Source organism: Salmo salar, chromosome 18 (genome assembly GCF_965601325.2).
Source record: "Salmo salar chromosome 18, fSalSal1, whole genome shotgun sequence".
In the NCBI taxonomy this organism is placed as follows: Eukaryota; Metazoa; Chordata; class Actinopteri; order Salmoniformes; family Salmonidae; genus Salmo; species Salmo salar.
Window position 1 is genome coordinate 100,196,446 of NC_138308.1, and position 22,668 is coordinate 100,219,113.

The 22,668-nt window shown below is 38.7% G+C and overlaps 1 protein-coding gene across 1 annotated transcript; it reads left to right on the plus strand.

The window, feature by feature from the left end:
- The first annotated feature begins 1,876 nt into the window (after positions 1-1,876).
- Positions 1,877-22,477, plus strand: LOC123732518 (Fc receptor-like protein 5). The gene is made up of 7 exons (XM_082965436.1): positions 1,877-2,076; positions 7,948-7,992; positions 10,242-10,304; positions 11,035-11,277; positions 16,860-17,006; positions 20,581-20,622; positions 21,841-22,477. Exons 1-7 carry the CDS (start codon positions 2,052-2,054, stop codon positions 21,861-21,863), a joined length of 588 nt encoding a protein of 195 aa, XP_082821562.1. The 5' UTR covers positions 1,877-2,051; the 3' UTR covers positions 21,864-22,477.
- Positions 22,478-22,668: the final 191 nt, after the last annotated feature.

Sequence of the window (22,668 nt, forward strand, 5' to 3'; positions counted from 1 at the left end):
TATAGGTGATGGTGTTCACATAAAGCTACAACTAATACTCTCAGCTGTAAGCATCATGTTATACTGTTTAAATGTCAGCCACCAGACCAGAGCATAATGTTATACTGTTTACATGTCAGCCACCAGACCAGAGCATCATGTTATACTGTTTAAATGTCAGCCACCAGACCAGAGCATCATGTTATACTGTTTAAATATCAGCCACCAGACCAGAGCATCATGTTATACTGTTTAAATATCAGCCACCAGACCAGAGCATCATGTTATACTGTTTAAATGTCAGCCACCAGACCAGAGCATCATGTTGTACTGTTTAAATGTCAGCCACCAGACCAGAGCATCATGTTATACTGTTTAAATGTCAGCCACCAGACCAGAGCATCATGTTATACTGTTTAAATGTCAGCCACCAGACCAGAGCATCATGTTATACTGTTTAAATGTCAGCCACCAGACCAGAGCATCATGTTATACTGTTTAAATGTCAGCCAACTGTGCTGTCCATAACCCTGTATAGACCACCAAACCACTGCCCCACTTTCCTTACTGATTTGTCTAATATTCATGTTGACAAAGAGACTGACTCCAAAGGCCATTGGATTTATGAACCATTTTAGCTCTTTGGACTTTATCCAACATGTTAATGGACCCACCCATTACCAAAGCCACACCACATACTATAGACCTGGTTATTACCAAGGGGCTATCTACTGGGCCCACCCATAACCACAGCCATACTCTGGACCTGGTTATTACCAAGGGGCTTTCTGCTGGGCCCACCCATAACCACAGCCATACTCTGGACCTGGTTATTACCAAGGGGCTTTCTACTGGGCCCACCCATAACCACAGCCATACTCTGGACCTGGTTATTACCAAGGGGCTTTCTACTGGGCCCACCCATAACCACAGCCATACTCTGGACCTGGTTATTACCAAGGGGCTTTCTACTGGGCCCACCCATTATCACAGCCATACTCTAGACCTGGTTATTACCAAGGGGCTTTTTACTGGAAGTTTCTGTCCATGAATGATGCAACCCAAAAAATCATTGAAGACAGAGTTAATGAGTACTTGACGTCACAGTGATGTTAACTTGTCAGACTGCACTGTAGTTTAATAAACATACTGTATTTAAAAACACAGAATTTCTAAGGGGCTTTTATGTAATTATAATGCAGTGTTAATAATAATAATAATAATAATAATCGTTTGATAACAGATCACTATGACAATATTACAAACTTTAATAAAATCGCTTCAGTGCGGTTCATCTGATGGAGGTGCACATGGGCCTATTTATATAATGAGTATGAAATCGGAGGGCAGGCAGAAATTATTAAAATATTATTACATTTTAAAGCATTAGACCTCTCATTAAAGGCTTCAGTCATACAAAAGTTATACTTAAATCCGAACTGGTTGGAGATTATAAGAGTACATGGCCATAAAGGCTAGGTCATTTTTCAAGCTGTTCAAACATTCATAGACATTCAAATAATATAAACAGTGGTTGTAGAGGGAGCAACCGGTCAGCACCTTAGGAGTAATTGTCAGCTGGCTTTTCATAGCCGAGCAATCAGAGATCAAGACAGCAAGAGTCTGTCTATCTCTCTCTCTTTCTCTCTCTCTCTCTCCCTCTCTCCCTCTCTCCCTCTCTCTCTGTCCCTCTCTTCTATATATCCCCCTTTCTCTCAATCTCTATTTATCTAACTCTCTCTGTCTCTCTTCTCTCTGTCCCTCTCTTCTATATATCCCTTTCTCTCTATTTCTCTCTCTCTACCTCTCTCTGTGTGTGTCTCTCTCTTTCTATCTATATCTCTTTCTATTCCTATCTCTCTCTCTGTCTCTCTCTCTTTCTCTCTCTATCTCTCTCTCTCTTTCTGTGTTTCTCTCCTCTCTAGGGCCCCTCATTCTGTCACACACATCTTTCATACTTCTCAGTCCTTCTCAAGAGGAAGTATAGACGGGTAGAGTGGAGAGGTGGGTGGGGGGATGGACAGGCTACAAGTCACTAGAGTTTAGATACAGTTAGTGATCGACACGTTGAGATGGAACGCACCTGTCTTCTACTCTGTGAGTTGAATATTATCTAAATGGATTAATATTTATATAGTTCAATGTCTAGATATAATTTTAATATCTGTATGGTTTAATATCTGTATATCTATATTGTTTAATATCTGTATACTTTAATAACTGTATGGTTTAATATCTGTATAGTTTAAAATGTGTATGGTTTAAAATCTAAATAGTTTAATATCTAAATCGTTTAATATATGTATAGTTTAATATCTGTATAGTTTAATATCTATATAGTTTAATGTCTATATAGTTAAATATCTATTTTTCCTATTGTCAATAAGTCGGAAGTTTATATACACTTTAGCCAAGTACATATAAACTCAGTTTTTCACTACACCTGACATTCAATCCTAGTAAAAATTCCCTGTCTTAGGTCAGTTAGGATCACGACTTCATTTTAGGAATGTGAAATGTCAGAATAATCGTAGAGAGAATGATTTAATTCAGATTTGATTTCTTTCATCACATTTCCAGTGGGTTAGAAGTTTACATACACTCAATTAGTATTTGGTAGCATTGCCTTTAATTTGTTTAACTTGGGTCAAATGTTTCGGGTAGCCGTCCACAAGCTTCCCACAATAAGTTGGGTGAACTTTGGCCCATTCCTCCTGACAGAGCTGGTGTAACTGAGTCAGGTTTGTAGGCCTTCTTGCTCGCACACATTTTTTAATTCTACCCAGACATTTTCTATAGGATTGAGGTCAGGAATTTGTGATGGCCACCCCAATACCTTAACTTTGTTGTCCTTAAGCCATTTTGCCACAACTTTGGAAGAATGCTTGGGGTTATTGTCCATTTGGAAGACCCATTTGCTACCAAGCTTTAACTTCCTTACTGGTGTCTTGAGAAGTTGCTTCAATATATCCACATAATTTTCATGCCTCATGATGCCATCTATTTTGTGAAGTGCACACTGGTGCAGCAAAGCACCCCCACAACATGATGCTGCCACCCCCGTGCTTCACGGTTGGGATGGTGTTATTCGGCTTGCAAGCCTCCCCCTTTTTCCTCCAAACATAACGATGGTCATTATGGCCAAACAGTCTGTATAATTTTTTTAATAAATATGATATGATAAAATATTTAATTTGGCCTGTACTACTACTAGCATACCTGTGCATTTTATAACACATTCAGAAATGGCAAAAAATACAGTAAACATTTTTGTTCATTTAAGGTTTAAGGAATAAGGTTTTGGATAGTGTCTCGTATCTACGAGATATAAGAAAGATAAGGAAATATATTTGTATATTCACTTCATTTGTATGGGATACCTTCAGATGAAGGTTTAATATCTATATATATATATATATATCTCCATACTACCATTCATTTGTATGGGTTACCATGGGTTACCTTCAGACGTCATTCCGTCAGTAGAAGATGCCTGGTTATTCTTTAAAAGTGCTTTCCTCACAATCGTAAATAAGCATGCCCCAATGAAAAAGTGTAGAACCAGGAACAGATATAGCCCGTGGTTCAATCCAGACTTGACTGCCCTTGACCAGCACAAAAACATCCTGTGGCATACTGCATTAGAATCGAATAGCCCCCGTGATATGCAATTTTTCAGGGAAGTTAGGAACCAATTTACACAGGCAGTTAGGAAAGCAAAGGCTAGCTTTTTCAAACAGAAATGTGCATCCTGCAGCACAAACTCCAAAAGGTTCTGCAACACTCTAAGGTCCATGGAGAATAAGAGCACCTCCTCCCAGCTGCCCACTGCACTGAGGCTAGGAAACACTGTCACCACCGATAAATCCATGATAATTGAGATCTTCAATAAGCATTTTTCTACGGCTTGCCATGCTTTCCACCTGGCCACCCCTACCCTGGTCAATAGCCCTACACCCCCCACAGCAACTTGCCCAAGCATCCCCCCTATTCTCCACCCAAATCCAGATAGCTGATGTTCTGAAAGAGCTGCAAAATCTGGACCCCTACAAATAAGCAGGACTAGACAATCTGGACCCTCTCTTTCTAAAATGATCAGCCGAAATTGTTTCAACCCCTATTACTAGCCTATTCAACCTCTCTTTCGTATCGTCTGAGATTCCCAAAGATTGGAAAGCTGCCGCAGTCATCCCCCTCTTCAAACGGGGAGACTCTCTAGACACAAACAGCTGCACACCTATATCTATCCTACCCTGTCTTTCTAAGGTATTCGAAAGCCAAGTTAACAAACAGATCACCGACCATTTCAAATCCCACCGTACCTTCTCTGCTATACAATCTGGTTTCCGAGCTGGTCATGGGCGCACCTCAGCCACGCTCAAGGTCCTAAACGATATCATAACCTCCATCGATAAGAGACAATACTGTGCAGCTGTACTCATCGACATGGCCAAGACTTTCGACTCTGTCAATTACCACATTCTTATCAGCAGACTCAACAGCCTTGGTTTCTCAAATGACTGCCTCGCCTGGTTCACCAACTACTTCTCAGACAGAGTTCAGTGTGTCAAATCGGAGGGCCTGTTGTCCGAACCTCTGGCAGTCTCTATGGGGTGCCACAGGGTCAAATTCTCGGGCTGACTCTTTTCTCTGTGTACATCAATGATGTTGCTCTTGCTGCTGGTGATTCTCTGATCCACCTCTACGGAGACGATACCATTCTGTATACTTCTGGCCCTTCTTTGGACACTGTGTTAACTAACCTCCAGATGAGCTTCAATGCCATACAACTCTCCTTCCGTGGCCTCCAACTGCTCATAATGCAAGTAAAACTAAATGCATGCTCTTCAACAAATCGCTACCAGCACCTGCCCGCCCGCCCAGCATCACTACTCTGGACGGTTCTGACTTAGAATATGTGGACATCTACAAATACCTAGGTGTCAGGTTAGACTGTAAACTCTCCTTCCAAACTCACATTAAGCATCTCCAATGCAAAATTGAAATCTAGAATCGGCTTCCTATTTCGCAACAAAGCATTCTTCACTCATGCTGCCAAACATACCCTCGTAAAACTGACTATCCTACCGATCCTTGACTTCAGCGATGTCATTTACAAAATAGCCTCCAACACTCTACTCAACAAATTGGATGTAGTCTATCACAGTGCCATCTGTTTTGTCACCAAAGCCGCATATACTACCCACCACTGTGACCTATATGCTCTCATTGGCTGGCCCTCGCTTCATATTCGTCGCCAAACCCACTGACTCCATCTATAAGTCTTTGCTAGGTAAAGCCCTGCCTTATCTCAGCTCACTGGTCACCAGAGCAGCACCCACCCGTAGCACGTGCTCCATCAGGTATATTTCACTGGTCACCCCCAAAACCAATTCCTCCTTTGGGCGCCTTTCCTTCCAGTTCTCTGCTGCCAATGACTGGAACGAATTGCAAAAATCACTGAAGCTGGAGACTCATATCTCCCTCACTAGCTTTAAGCACCAGCTGTCAGAGCAGCTCACAGATCACTGCACCCCATACTGTTATTTTTTATTTTTGCACCCCAGTATCTCTACTTGCACATTCATCTTCTGCACATCTATCACTCCAGTCTCTATCACTCCAGTGTTTAATTGCTAAATTGTAATTATCTCACCACTATGGCCTATTTATTGCCTAACCTACCTTATCCTGTTATGGATAGGGGGCAGTATTTTCACGGCCGGATAAAAAAACTTACCTGATTTAATCTGATTATTACTCCTGCCCAGAAACTAGAATATGCATATAATTATTAGCTTTGGATAGAAAACACTCCAAAGTTTCTAAAACTGTTTGAATGGTGTCTGTGAGTATAACAGAACTCATTTGGCAGGCCAAAACCTGAGTAGATTCCTTACAGGAAGTGCCGTCTCTGACCATTTCTTGGGCTTCTACACTCTCTTTATTTAAAACTGAGGCTCTTTGCTGTAACGTGACACGTCCTACGGCTCCCATAGGCTCTCAGAAGGCGGCAAAAAGCTGAATGATGTCTTTGCAGGCCCTGGCTGAAAAACACAAACAGTAGAGCATTTAGATAGTGGTCGATCAGAGAACAGAGACTGGAGGCGCGTGCACGAGGCGACACCATGTTTTTATTCTATCGTCTTTGAATGAAAACAACGACTCCCGGTCGGAATATTATCGCTTTTTTACGAGAAAAATAGCATAAAAATTGATTTTAAACAGCGGTTGACATGCTTTGAAGTACTTTAATGGAATATTTAGAATTTTTTTGTCACGAAACGCGTCGGGCGCGTAACCCTTCGTCACCCTTTGGATAGTGTCTTGAACGCACGAACAAAACGCCGCTATTTGGATATAACTACGGATTATTTTGAACCAAACCAACATTTGTTATTGAAGTAGGAGACCTGGGAGTGCCTTCTGACGAAGAACAGCAAAGGTAATCCAATTTTACTTATAGTAAATCTGAGTTTGGTGAGGGTCAAACTTGGTGGGTGTCAAAATAGCTAGCCTGTGATGGCGAGCTATCTACTCAGAATATTGCAAAATGTGCTTTCACCAAAAAGCTATTTTAAAATTGGACACCTCGATTGCATAAAGGAGGTCTGTATCTATAATTCTTAAAATAATTGTTATGTTTTTTGTGAACATTTATCGTGAGTAATTTAGTAAATTCACCGGAAGTGTTCGGTGGGAATGCTAGTTCTGAACGTCACATGCTAATGTAAAAAGCTGTTTTTTGATATAAATATGAACTTGATTGAACAAAACATGCATGTATTGTATAACATAATGTCCTAGGCGTGTCATCTGATGAAGATCATCAAAGGTTAGTGCTGCATTTAGCTGTGGTTTTGTTTTTTGTGACATTATATGCTAGCTTGAAAAATGGGTGTCTGATTATTTCTGGCTGGGTACTCTGCTGACATAATCTAATGTTTTGCTTTCGCTGTAAAGCCTTTTTGAAATCGGACAGTGTGGTTAGATAAAGGAGAGTCTTGTCTTTAAAATGGTGTGAAATAGTCATATGTTTGAAAAATGGAAGTTTTTGGATTTTTGAGGAATTTGTAATTCGCGCCACGCCTATCATTAGATATTGGAGCAGGTGTTCCGCTAGCGGAACGTCTAGATGTAAGAGGTTATCTTACCTAATTTGCACACACTGTATATATACACTTTTTTGTTTTGTGTTATTGACTGTACGTTGACTGTACGTTTGTTTATTCCATGTGTAACTCTGTGTTGTTGTTTGTGTCGCACTGCTTTGCTTTATCTTGGCCAGGTCACACTTGTAAATGAGAACTTGTTCTCAACTAGCTTACCTGGTTAAATAAAGGTGAAATAAGAAAATAAAAAATAAAATGAAGGTTTAATATCTATATATATATATATATATATATATATATATCCATACTTCCATTCATTTGTATGGGTTAGCTTCAGATGAAGGTTAATATCTATATATACCTCCATACTTCGATTCATTTGTATGGGTTACCATGGGTTACCTTCAGATTAAGGTTTAATATATATCTATATATCTATAACTATCACTATCATGTACCATAGTGATATTTCTCTCTGTGTGTTTCAGTGTTTACATCATGTACCATAGTGATAGTTCTCTCTGTGTGTTTCAGTGTTTACATCATGTACCATAGTGACAGTTCTCTCTGTGTGTTTCAGTGTTTACATCATGTACCATAGTGATAGTTCTCTCTGTGTGTTTCAGTGTTTACATCACGTACCATAGTGATAGTTCTCTCTGTGTGTTTCAGTGTTTACATCATGTACCATAGTGATAGTTCTCTCTGTGTGTTTCAGTGTTTAGATCACGTACCATAGTGATAGTTCTCTCTGTGTGTTTCAGTGTTTACATCATGTACCATAGTGATAGTTCTCTCTGTGTGTTTCAGTGTTTACATCATGTACCATAGTGATAGTTCTCTCTGTGTGTTTCAGTGCTGTTGAGTACACTGGTATACTGTAGCCTCGGACAAGGTGGAGGTGAGTACATTTATCTGTATTCATCACCTGTTCTATAATAGTAACATTTATCTATATTCATCACCTGTTCTATAATAGTAACATTTATCTATATTCATCACCTGTTCTATAATAGTAACATTTATCTATATTCATCACCTGTTCTATAATAGTAACATTTCTCTATATTCATCACCTGTTCTATAATAGTATCATTTATCTATATTCATCACCTGTTCTATAATAGTAACATTTCTCTATATTCATCACCTGTTCTATAATAGTATCATTTATCTATATTCATCACCTGTTCTATAATAGTATTATTTCTCTATATTCATCACCTGTTCTATAATAGTAACATTTATCTATATTCATCACCTGTTCTATAATAGTAACATTTCTCTATATTCATCACCTGTTCTATAATAGTAACATTTATCTATATTCATCACCTGTTCTATAATAGTAACATTTATCTATATTCATCACCTGTTCTATAATAGTAACATTTATCTATATTCATCACCTGTTCTATAATAGTAACATTTCTCTATATTCATCACCTGTTCTATAATAGTATTATTTCTCTATATTCATCACCTGTTCTATAATAGTATTATTTCTCTATATTCATCACCTGTTCTATAATAGTAACATTTATCTATATTCATCACCTGTTCTATAATAGTAACATCTCTCTATATTCATCAGCTGTTCTATAATAGTATCATTTCTTCCTGGTCTCTTCATTGGTTCTTCATGTCTCCAGTCCTTATTCTCTTAGTAAATAATGTTCCATAATGGATCTCCACTTGTTCTAGCTGCTCTCACCTGCAACACATCACAGGGTAGAAAGTGTTACTCTGTGATGTGAGATACAGACTCATATAGCTACATAATGACTATAACTCCATACAGACTCATATAGCTACATAATGACTATAACTCCATACAGACTCATATAGCTACATAATGACTATAACTCCATACAGACTCATATAGCTACATAATGACTATAACTCCATACAGACTCATATAGCTACATAATGACTATAACTCCATACAGACTCATATAGCTACATAATGACTATAACTCCAACCCTGTGGGGGTGTCACTAATCAGGTCTACAGTACAACAATAGGGCAGTGATCAGGTCTGCAGTACAACAATAGGGCAGTGATCAGGTCTACAGTACAACAATAAGGCAGTGATAAGGTCTACAGTACAACAATAGGGCAGTGATCAGGTCTACAGTACAACAATAGGGCAGTGATCAAGTCTACAGTATAACAATAGGGCAGTGATCAGGTCTACAGTACAACAATAGGGCAGTGATCAGGTCTACAGTACAACAATAGGGAAGTGATCAGGACTACAATACAACAAAAGGGGCAGTGATAGTCTGGGGCGGCAGGTAGCCTAGCGGTTAGAGCACTGGACTAGTTACCGAAAGGTTGGTGGATTGAATCACCGAGCTGAGAAGGTAAAAGTCTGTCGTTCTGCCACTGAACAAATATTCCTAGGATGTCATTGTAAATTACATGTTGTTCTAATCTGACTTGCCTAATTAAATAGAGGTTAAATATAAAAAATAAAGTCAGACACCAACTGGCTCTCTCCCTCCCTTCTGTCTGGAGACCAGGACATAATCTGGAGAAAGATCTACTGTCTCTATTATATTATGACAGACCAGCTAGATCTACTGTCTCTATTATATTATGACAGACCAGCTAGGTCTACTGTCTCTATTATATTATGACAGACCAGCTAGATCTACTGTCTCTATTATATTATGACAGACCAGCTAGATCTACTGTCTCTATTATATTATGACAGACCAGCTAGATCTACTGTCTCTATTATATTATGACAGACCAGCTAGATCTACTGTCTCTATTATATTATGACAGACCAGCTAGATCTACTGTCTCTATTATATTATGACAGACCAGCTAGATCTACTGTCTCTATTATATTATGGCAGACCAGCTAGAGCTACTGTCTCTATTATATTATGACAGACCAGCTAGATCTACTGTCTCTATTATATTATGACAGACCAGCTAGATCTACTGTCTCTGTTTCAGCATCTCTGTTAGAATATAAAGCCTTGTCTCCAGATCTCAGGATAGTAGCCTACCCTCATCACCAGGTTAAACAGCTAGAGAATAGCCTCTCTCTGCTGTGTTTCAGCATCTCTGTTCCAATGCAGCTCACAGGCTTCATCGCTCTCTTCTCTCTCTCTCCCTTTCTCTCTCTCTCTTAGATCTCTCTCCTCCAGCCTCTCTGAGCGTCAGTCCTGACAGATCTCAGTTCTTTGAATATGATGGTATGTCCACAAACACCATCTACTAACATTATAGTGTTTAGTGGTTCATCTGGTTTCTGATAGCTGATGTTATGTTTATATATGATGTTTATATATTATATACAGCTGGAGCTGTGATCCTGGAGAGACCTGTTTATATATGATGTTTATATATTACATACAGCTGGAGCTGTGATCCTGGAGAGACCCGTTTATATATGATGTTTATATATTATATACAGCTGGAGCTGTGATCCTGGAGAGACCTGTTTATATATGATGTTTATATATTATATACAGCTGGAGCTGTGATCCTGGAGAGACCTGTTTATATATGATGTTTATATATTATATACAGCTGGAGATGTGATCCTGGAGAGACCTGTTTATATATAATATACAGCTGGAGCTGTGATCCTGGAGAGTCCTGTTTATATATGATGTTTATATATTATATACAGCTGGTCCTGTGATCCTGGAGAGACCTGTTTATATATGATGTTTATATATTATATACAGCTGGAGCTGTGATCCTGGAGAGACCTGTTTATATATGATGTTTATATATTCTATACAGCTGGAGCTGTGATCCTGGAGAGACCTGTTTATATATGATGTTTATATATTATATACAGCTGGTGCTGTGATCATGGAGAGACCTGTTTATATATAATGTTTATATATTATATACAGCTGGTGCTGTGATCCTGGAGAGACCTGTTTATATATGATGTTTATATATTATATACAGCTGGAGCTGTGATCCTGGAGAGCCCTGCCCTTCCTGTGACTGAGGGAGATTCTGTGACTCTGCGCTGCAGATATCAGGGAACTCTCTCTGACCTCACAGCTGTTTTCTACAAAGATGGATCCCTCATCAGGGCTGAGACTACAGGAGAGATGACCATCCCTGCAGTATCCAAGTCAGATGAAGGACTCTACAAGTGTACCAACTCTGAAGGAGAATCACCAGAGAGCTGGATGACTGTGACAGGTGAGAATATGAGAAACCTTGACATTCAGATTATTTGGTTCTTCTTTACACTGTTAAGTGTGAGACGTTATATTCATAATAATTTGTGTTCTTGTAATTTTTTTTTTTTTAATTTTGCTTGGTCAGTAGAAGTAATACATACAGTCAAAGTCAAAAGTTTTGACACACCCACTCATTCAAGGGTTTTGATTTATTTTTACTATTTTCTACAATGTAGAATAATAGTGAAGACATCAAAACTATGAAATAACACGTATGGAATCATGTTGTAACCAAACAAGTGTTAAACAAAGTTTTATTTTAGCTTTTTTTAACTAGGCAAGTCAGTTAAAACAAATTCTTATTTTCAATGACGGCCTAGGAACAGTGTGTAAACATTGTGTTATAGTCTCCCACCATGATGAATTTATCATTTATTTCCTGTAAGTTCAATAAATTGGTATTAATATTTTCGAAGAATTATGGATCATCCTGATTTGGACCATATAGATTAATGAACCAAATATGTTTTTCATCCACTTTCATATTCAAATGGATCCACCTTCCTTGCGAATCATTCCTGACTATTTGCACATTAAGATCGACATTTGTATTTGTATTGCAGTATTTGTTTTATTCCCTTGCCTGTTTGGCTGTGAGCCAATGAAACAGATGATAGAACATTCAGTATATTATGTGTGTAGTAGATCTGAGTAGGTTGATGTGTTTAATATTGGATGTGATTTAGTGACAGTGTCTATATGTGTAGTAGGTCTCACTAGGTTGATGTGTGTGATATTGGATGTGATTTATTGAGAGTGTGTATGATGTCTGTATAACAGTAAGACTGTCACACCTGCTCCCGCTACCCCTCCCTTGCGCTCAAAGGCGTGCGTACCCCAGTTTGGGAGTACCTGCTCTAGTGCAACGGTGTCTAGATGGAATTTGTATTCGTGGTCCTGGGAACTGGACCTTTTTTGGAACACCATTATTTTTGTCTTACTGAGCTTCTTACATCAGCTGATACTCTCAAAGTGCTGTACAGAAACCCAGCCTAAAACCCCAAACAGCAAGCAATGCAGGTGTAGAAGCACGGTGGCTAGGAAACCTCCCTAGAAAGGCCAAAACCTAGGAAGAAACCTAGAGAGGAACCAGGCTATGAGGGGTGGCCAGTCCTCCACTGGCTGTGCCGGGATGGAGATTATGACAGAACATGGCCAAGATCTTCAAATGTTCATAAATGACCAGCATGGTCAAATAATAATAATCACAGTAGTTGTCGAGGGTGCAACAAGTCAGGAACTCAAGAGTAAGTGTCAGTTGGCTTTTTTCATAGCCGATCTTTGAGAGTATCTCTACCGCTCCTGCTGTCTCTAGAGAATTGAAAACAGCAGGTCTGTGACAGGTAGCAAGTCCGGTGAACAGGTCAGGGTTCCAGCAGGTCTGGGACAGCAGGTCTGGGACAGGTAGCACGTTCGGTGAACAGGTCAGGGTTCCATAGCCGCAGGCAGAACAGTTGGACACTGGAGCAGCAGCACGGACAGGTGGACTGGGGACAGCAAGGAGTCATCATGCCAGGTAGTCCTGAGGCATGGTCCTATGGCTCAGGTCCTCCGAGATAGAAAAAGAAAGAGAGAATTTAAGAGACTATATTTAAATTCACATAGGACACCGGATAAGACAAGAGAAATACTCCAGATGTAACAGGCTGACCCTAGCCCCCCGACACATAAACTACTGCAGCATAAATACAGAAGATCTAGGTGCTGCTGTAGGCCCTCCTTGGTTGGGGACAGGACCACCAGATCATCAACAAACAGTAGACTTCAGATTCTTGTATGGTGAGGCCGGGTGCTGCAGACTGTTCTAGTGCCCTTGCCAATTCACTGATATGTATGTTGAAGAGGGTGGGGCTTAAGCTGCATCCCTGTCTCACCCTATGGCCCAGTGGAAAGAAATGTATGTTTTTTGTCCATTTTAACCGCACACTTGTTGTTTGTGTACATGGATTTTATGTCGTATGTTTTTCCCCCAACACCACTTTTCATCAGTTTGTATAGCAGGCCCTTTTGCCAAATTGAGTCAAAAGCTTTTTTGAAATCAACAAAGCATGAGAAGACTTTGTCTTTGTTTTGGTTTGTTTGTCAATTAGCGTGTGCAGGGTGAATATTGTTCTGTCGTACGGTTATTTGGTAAAAAGCCAATTTGACATTTGCTCAGGATATTGTTTTTGCTGAGGAAATGTACAAGTCTGCTGTTAATGATAATGCAGCGGATTTTCCAAAGGTTGGTGTTGATGCATATCCCATCGTAGTTGTTGGGGTCAGAACTCTTCGTGTTGTTGTTAGTTTACAGTTTTCCCATTTTTATGGATTCTTCAATAACAATGAGCTGATTTCTGATGTGCTCTTCCTTCTTTTTCCGTAGTGTATTTCTGTATTGTTTTAGTGATTCACCATAGTGAAGGTGTAGGCTCAGGTTTTCTGGGTCTCTATGTTTTTGGTTAGACAGGTTTCTCAATTTCTTTCTTAGGTTTTTGCATTCTTCATCAAACCATTTGTCATTGTTGTTAATTTTCTTAGGTTGCCTGCTTCATATTTTTTGATTTGATAAGGAAGATGAGAGGTCAAATATACTGTTTAGGTTTTCTACTGCCAAGATTACACCTTCACAATTACAGTGATTTCCATACTACTTACCTGTCTTGAGAATGTTCAATCCAAATGATAATAACTAACAATCAATAAGCTTTGACTAATCCCCAAGCTTTGTAAGACGCTGGGTTAATAATAATTAGGCAAAGACTCAGCTTATGCAAAAGGTTCGTACAGTTTATTCATGAGAACGTTCTGAAGTCCATTATACAAAGACATTCATTTTATAACTTGCTTCTTCCTTACGCACATACCTCCACACAAACCGTAGATATCCTACGCACATACATACACATGAACAGTAGGTGAGTTGTATCCCTCCCCAGAGTTCTCCCCACTGTTTATCACTACCCAGCGCTGTCCGTTCCTTTCCCCCGAGATTAGAGGAACCTTGAGAAGTACTCCCTGTCCTATCATAAGTTTCTCAGTTCTAGCCAGGTTGAGCCAAATACAGTCTTAATTGTTCTCAGTATTTTCTTAGGCACACACATACATTCATTTCTCTTCCTCACAGGTCTCTACTAAACCTTATGGGACTTACGTTTAGTACTTTAATTATTCATTATACATGCTACATAAAGTAATAATCACTAACAGTTAGGTTTCAGGGTAGAATTATTTAATCATTACATTTAACTTTTTAAGGTATAGGGGGGAAGTATTTTCATTTTCGGATGAAAAGCTTGCCCAGAGTAAACTGCCTAATACTCGGGCCCAGAGTCGAATATTTTCATATTATTGGTAGATTTGGATAGAAAACACTCTGAAGTTTCTAAAACTGTTAGAATGATGTCTGTGAGTTTAACAGAACTCATACGGCAGGCAAAAACCTGAGAAAAATCCAACCAGGAAGTGGGAAATCTGAGAATTGTAGTTCTTCTTTTGAATCCCTATCGAAACTACAGTGTCTGTGGGGTCACATTGCACTTCCTAAGGCTTCCATTGGCTGTCAACAGCCTTTAGCAATGTGTTTCATCCTTCTCCTGTTACTGGGCAGAAAATAGGAGCTCAGTCAATGAGTGGACTGCCTGAGGACAAAGAACTTGGTGATGCACGAGCCCGCCAGCGCGCCCCTCCTTCTTTTTCCTCTGTAATGAATACGCTATTGTCCGGTTGGAATATTATTGATGTTTTATGTTAAAAAGACCGCAAGGATTGATTGTAAACAACGTTTGACATGTTTCTACGAACGGTAATGGAACTATTTGACTTTTTGTGTCTGGATTTACGCTCGCGCGTTATGCCTTTGGATAGTGATCTGAACGCACGAACAAAACAGAGGTATTTGGACATAAATATGGAGTATTTAGAGAGGCATTTCTTGTGGAAGTAGGAGTCCTGGGAGCGCATTCTGAGCAAGATCAGCAAAGGTAAGAGAATATTTATGATACTAATTCTGAGTTTAGTTGACCCCTGAACTTGGCGGGTATCTGTATAGCTTGCTTTGATGGTGAGCTATGTACTCAGAATATTGAAAAATGTGTTTTCTCTGTAAAGCTATTTTAAAATCTGACACAGCGGTTGCATTAAAGAGAAGTATATCTATATTTCTTTCAATAACTGTTGTAAATTTTATCAACGTTTATGATGACTATTTTTGTAAATTGATGTGCACATTCACCGGAGGTTTTGGTGAGAATACATTTTCTGAACATCACGAGCCAATGTAAAATGGGGTTTTTGGATATAAATATGAACTTTATCGAGCAAAACATACATGTATTGTGTAACATGAAGTCCTATGAGTGCCATCTGATGAAGATCATCAAAGGTTAGTGAATATTTTAGCTGTATTTTTTTTTTTTTTTATGCATGTCCTTGCTTGGAAAATGGCTGTGTGGTTTTTCTTGAGAAGTTTATGTCCTAACATAATCTAATTTTATGCTTTCTCCGTAGAGCCTTTTTGAAATCGGACAATGTCGTAAGATTAACGAGAAGTTTATCTTTAAAATGGTGTAAAATAGTTGATTGTTTGAAAAAATGAAATTATGAGATTTTTGCTGTTTTGTATTTCGCGCCATGCTATTTTACTGGCTGTTGAATAGTGGGTCCGGCATGTGGGACTGTCACGTCCCACCTAGCCCAGAGAAGTTAAACATATAAATCCCTTATCAATTCACCCTTAATGACTAAATAATACACACTGATACATCAAACGCTATATGGAAACATGAATGTTATTCAAGAATAAACAAAACCCATACATTTATTTACATCTGATACTCATCAAATGACTGTCCTAGGCCTACATCCAATTATAACTCTTCCTTTTAGGATTTTCATTATAATCTTCATTAAGTAGACTGTGATTTTGCTGTGATCTGACAGATGGATCCCTCACCAGGACTGAGACTACAGGAGACATGACCATCCCTGCAGTATCCTGGATGACTGTGAAGCCTCTTGGACCTAGACTTGGCACTTCGGTACCGCTTGCCGTGTGGTAGCAGAGAGAACAGACTATGACTAGGGTGGCTGGAGTCTTTGACAATTTTTAGGGCCTTCCTCTGACACCGCCAGGTATAGAGGTCCTGGATGGCAGGAAGCTTGGCCCCAGTGATGTACTGGGCCGTTTACACTACCCTCTGTAGTGCTTTGTGTTCGGAGGCTGAGCAGTTGTCATACCAGGCGGTGATGCAACCAGTCAGGATGCTCTCGATGTTGCAGCTGTAGAACCTTTTGAGGATCTGAGGACCCATGCCAAATATTTTCAGTCTCCAGTATAAATATACTGCACATATTACATTTATGAACACAATTCTAAATCTGTGTGTGCGTGTGTGTGTATATATATGTGTGTGTCTGTGTATATGAGTGTGTATTTTCCTGTCTTTCTCCAGCACCATCTCCAGTGTTGTCCATATCTCTACCCAGGCTGCTGTGTAGTCTACTGGTGGGGTCTCCCTACCCATAAATGTGCTCATAATACAGGTCTCATTCTTTCTCCAGATGCTGTTCCAACTCCCATTCCATCTCCAGCAGTCCCAGTGTTGTCCATGTCTCTTCCCAGGATGTTGTGTAGTCTACTGGTGGGGTCTCCCTACCTGCTGGTGACCATCATACTGCTGGTGAAATGCTGCAGGAGCAGGGCTCAAGGTGAGACCCTGAGTTTATACAGGATCGCCTCATTCCAACAGAATACCTATTGTATATCAGAAATAGTATATCACAAGGACTGACAATAGTGCAGTAGTACTGACTGAGTTATGTTGTAAAGTGTCGATAACTAGTTCTGACTGAGTCATGTTGTAAAGTGTTGATAACTAGCTCTAATTGAACCATGATTAAAGTGTTGATAACTGTAGCTCTGATTGAACCATGATTAAAGTGTTGATAACTGTATCTCTGATTGAACCATGTTGTAAAGTGTTGATAACTGTAGCTCTGATTGAACCATGTTGTAAAGTGTTGATAACTGTATCTCTGATTGAACCATGTTGTAAAGTGTTGATAACTGTATCTCTGATTGAACCATGTTGTAAAGTGTTGATAACTGTATCTCTGATTGAACCATGTTGTAAAGTGTTGATAACGGTAGCTCTGATTGAACCATGTTGTAAAGTGTTGATAACTGTATCTCTGATTGAACCATGTTGTAAAGTGTTGATAAATGTAGCTCTGATTGAACCATGTTGTAAAGTGCTGATAACTGTATCTCTGATTGAACCATGTTGTAAAGTATTGATAACTGTATCTCTGATTGAACCATGTTGTAAAGTGTTGATAACTGTATCTCTGATTGAACCATGTTATAAAGTGTTGATAACTGTATCTCTGATTGAACCATGTTTAACTTCTAAGGGCTAGGTGGGAAGTTAGCGTCCCACTCTATTCAACAGCCAGTGGAAGAGCGTGGCGCAAAATACAAAACCTCAAAAATGCTAAAATGTCAGTATTTCAAACATAAGACTATTTTACACCATTTGAAAGATAAGACTCTCGTTAACCTCTTATGGCTAGGGAGCAGTATTTTCACGGCCGGATAAAAAACGTACCCGATTTAATCTGATTATTACTCCTGCCCAGAAACTAGAATAGGCATATAATTATTAGCTTTATGGCTAGCCGTGATGGCTGGGCTATCTACTGAGAATATTGCAAAATGTGCTTTCACCGAAAAGCTATTTTAAAATTGGACATATCGAGTGCCTAGAGGAGTTCTGTATCTATAATTCTTAAAATAATTGTTATGTTTTTTGTGAACGTTTATCGTGAGTAATTTAGTAAATTCACCGGAAGTTTGCAGGGGGTATGCTAGTTCTGAACGTCACATGCTAATGTAAAAAAGCAGGTTTTTGATATAAATATGAACTTGATTGAACAAAACATGCATGCATTGTATAACATAATGTCCTAGGGTTGTCATCTGATGAAGATCATCAAAGGTTAGTGCTGCATTTAGCTGTGGTTTTGTTTTTTGTGATATTATATGCTAGCTTGAAAAATGGGTGTCTGATTATTTCTGGCTGGGTACTCTGCTGACATAATCTAATGTTTTGCTTTTGCTGTAAAGCCTTTTTGAAATCGGACAGTGTGGTTAGATAAAGGATAGTCTTGTCTTTAAAATGGTGTAAAATAGTCATATGTTTGAAAAATGGAAGTTTTCGGATTTTAGAGGAGTTTGTATTTCGCGCCACGCCCATCATTGGATATTGGAGCGGTGTTCCACTAGCGGGACGTCTAGATAACCACATTGTCCGATTTCAAAGGCTTTACAGCGAAAGCAAAACATTAGATTATGTTAGGAGAGTACATAGACACAAATAACCACACATTCATTTTTCAAACAAGCATATATGTCACAAAAACCCAAACCACAGCTAAATGCAGCACTAGCCTTTGATGATCTTCATCAGATGACACTCCTAGGACATTATGTTATACAATACATGCATGTTTTGTTCAATGAAGTTCATATTTATATCAAAAAACAGCTTTTTACATTGGCGTGTGATGTTCAGAAATTGTACTCCCACCGAAAACTTCCGGTGAATTTACTAAATTACTCATGATAAATGTTGGCAAAATAAATAACAATTATTTTAATAATTATAGATACAGAACTCCTTTATGCAATCGCTATGTCAGATTTTAAAATACCTTTTCGGCGAAAGCACATTTTGCAATATTCTGAGTACATAGCTCAGCCATCACGGCTAGCTAATTTGACACCCGCCAAGTTCGGGGCTCACTAAACTCAGAATTAGTATTAGAAAAATTGGATTACCTTTTCTGTTCTTCGTCAGAATGCACTCCCAGGACTGCTACCTCCACAACAAATGTTGTTTTTGTTCCAATAATCCATAGTTATGTGCAAATACCTCCGTTTTGTTCGTGCGTTCAGGTCACTATCCAAAGGGTAACGCGCGAGCTCATTTCGAGACAAAACACTTCAAATTGTTCATTTACCGTACTTAGAAGCATGTCAAACGCTGTTTCAAATCAATTTTTATGCTATTTTTCTCGTGAAATAGCGATAATATTCCAACCGGACAATGCTGTATTCATTCAAAAAGGAAGAGAAAAAATAGCGAGGTCTCGTGAATGCGCATTTCCAATCTCTTAGTCACTAGGCAGTCCACTGACAAACTGTGCTCCTGTACTCTGCCCAGAGACACCTCAATCCACTTTCTGAACGCTTTAGAGAGCCAATGGAAGCCTTCGAAAGTGCTACATAACCCCACGGGCACTGTAGTTTCGATAGAGATGCAAATGGAGAACTAAAAATTCGCAGACAGGCCACTTCCTGCTTGGAATTTTCTGAGGTTTTTGCCTGCCATATGAGTTCTGTTATACTCACAGACACCATTCAAACAGTTTTCGAAACTTCAGAGTTTTCTATGCAAATCTATGCATATTCTCGTTTCTGGGCAAGAGCAGTAACCAGTTTAAATCGGGTACGTTTTTTATCCGGCCGTGAAAATACTGCCCCCTATCCCAGACAGGTTAAAGCATTGATAACTGTATCTCTGATTGAACCATGTTGTAAAGTGTTGATAACTGTATCTATGATTGAACCATGTTGTAAAGTGTTGATAACTGTAGCTCTGATTGAACCATGTTTAAAGTGTTGATAACTGTAGCTCTGATTGAACCCTGTTGTAAAGTGTTGATAACTGTATCTCTGATTGAACCATGTTGTAAAGTGTTGATAACTGTATCTCTGATTGAACCATGTTGTAAAGTGTTGATAACTGTATCTCTGATTGAACCATGTTGTAAAGTGTTGATAACTGTATCTATGATTGAACCATGTTGTAAAGTGTTGATAACTGTAGCTCTGATTGAACCATGTTTAAAGTGTTGATAACTGTAGCTCTGATTGAACCCTGTTGTAAAGTGTTGATAACTGTATCTCTGATTGAACCATGTTGTAAAGTGTTGATAACTGTATCTCTGATTGAACCATGTTGTAAAGTGTTGATAACTGTATCTCTGATTGAACCATGTTGTAAAGTGTTGATAACTGTAGCTCTGATTGAACCATGTTTAAAGTGTTGATAACTGTAGCTCTGATTGAACCCTGTTGTAAAGTGTTGATAACTGTATCTCTGATTGAACCATGTTGTAAAGTGTTGATAACTGTATCTCTGATTGAACCATGTTTAAAGTGTTGATAACTGTATCTCTGATTGAACCATGTTTAAAGTGTTGATAACTGTATGTTTAGGTGAAACCAGGGTACCCAGGAAGACCCACCAAGACCAATTAGGTGAGTTTCTACCTTACAACACAACAGCTGCAGGGGCACAACATGGTATTCTGAACACAGTGTGTACTATATTATGTTACCTCCTAGTAGAAGTAGAAAGTAGGATGGATTAACTACCACAATATGTAATCTAACTGATATGAACTGATAAGGAGTAAATAGCCCTGGTATTGATGAAGAATAAACATCCAAAGTATTGATCAGGAGTAAATATCATGTGTATTGATAAGGAGTAAATAGCCTGGGTATTGAAAAGGAGTAAATAGCCTGGGTATTGAAAAGGAGTAAATATCCTGGGTATTGAAAAGGAGTAAATATCCTGGGTATTGATAAGGAGTAAATTGCCACATACTGATAAGAAGTAAACAGCCCAGGTATTGATAATGAGTAAATAGACCTGGTATTGATAATGAGTAAATAGACCTGGTATTGATAATGAGTAAATAGACCTGGTATTGATAATGAGTAAATAGACCTGGTATTGATAATGAGTAAATAGACCTGGTATTGATATGGAGTAAATAGACCTGGTATTGATATGGAGTAAATAGACCTGGTATTGATGAGTAAATAGACCTGGTATTGATATGGAGTAAATAGACCTGGTATTGATATGGAGTAAATAGCCCTGGTATTGATAAGGAGTAAATAGCCCTGGTATTGATAAGGAGTAAATAGCCCTGGTATTGATAAGGAGTAAATAGCCCTGGTATTGATAATGACTAAATAGCCCTGGTATTGATGAGTAAATAGCCCTGGTATTGATAAGGAGTAAATAGCCCTGGTATTGATAAGGAGTAAATAGCCCTGGTATTGATAAGCAGTAAATAGCCCTGGTATTGATAAGGAGTAAATAGCCCTGGTATTGATAAGCAGTAAATAGCCCAGGTATTGATATGGGAGAGCTGGACATAAGTAGTAAAAAGCCCAGGTATTGATATGGGAGAGCTGGACATATCAGCAAATAGCCCAGGCATTGATGAGGAGTAAAAACCCCTGGTATTGATATCGGAGAGCTGGACATATCCGTAAATAGACCTGGTATTGATAAGGGAGAGCTGGACATAAGCAGGTTCCTCATTGGAAATAATTTGATAGGATTCTAAGTAGCACAGTATTCACTAGTAAATCATCTGATATGATTTACATTTCTAAGTGGTTCTGTATTGGATAAGTAAATACATGGCCACACTGATGAACTACTTCTGTGTTGAACAGGTGATCATGTTGAAGAAGAGTGAGGCTGAGATCACCTGATCACCATAACAACCATCAGAATGGAACTCATGGAATTCTAATATAGAACTGTGAGTCACAATGCTGTATGTTGTTACATTGTAGCTCCACCTGCTGGAACAATAGTGGCATTTGATCAAATGTGATCTATTAACTGATACATGTATTATTCTGATTGGAATGTGTTTTAATATAATGTGTGTTGTATTATTCATTCAGAAGCTGTCCTTTAACATCAGTCATATACTGGTCATATACTGTATAGCATTATGGTTGATATATTGTAAATGCCTTCACTTTTCATGTCTATACAGATCAACTGATAGGTGTTGAGGTTCAGGCATTATTGTTACAGGTTCAGTATAATGTTACATGTTACAGAGATAGAAAACATACAGGAGAGGAGAATTCAATTATTACAATTATTTACTTTATTTTCCAATTTAGGTCTCTATAGAAATTCATCATTATTTGATTTGATTTAAACATTAAACTCTTGTAGGCCCTTTGTTATATTGTGGTTGTTTTGTGCAAAACCATTATTTTTCAATTAATCATCTTGGTAAGATATTGCTTTTGTCTTTGTAGCATATAGAATTAAATTAATGATTTTCCTCAATCATGTAGCCTGTTTTTAATCTGTTCTGAATGACATCACAACCACTCAGTTTTTAATTTCATTCACTTCCCTTCATGTATCTTCTAAATACTCCATTCCAGGTTCCCCCTACAGCCCCCAGGGCCTTGAGTATCTTCTAAATGATCCATTCCAGGTTTCCCCTATAGCCCCCAGGTCCTTGAGTATCTTCT

What these genes read in the sequence shown, in the direction of transcription:
- LOC123732518 (XM_082965436.1), top strand. Translation starts at nt 2,052, where the DNA reads ATGGAACGCACCTGTCTTCTACTCT. An exon ending in TCAGTTCTTTGAATATGATG is followed by an intron (nt 10,305 to 11,034) that starts GTATGTCCACAA and finishes TATTATATACAG; the next exon opens with CTGGAGCTGTGATCCTGGAG. An exon ending in GAGCTGGATGACTGTGACAG is followed by an intron (nt 11,278 to 16,859) that starts GTGAGAATATGA and finishes TTCTTTCTCCAG; the next exon opens with ATGCTGTTCCAACTCCCATT.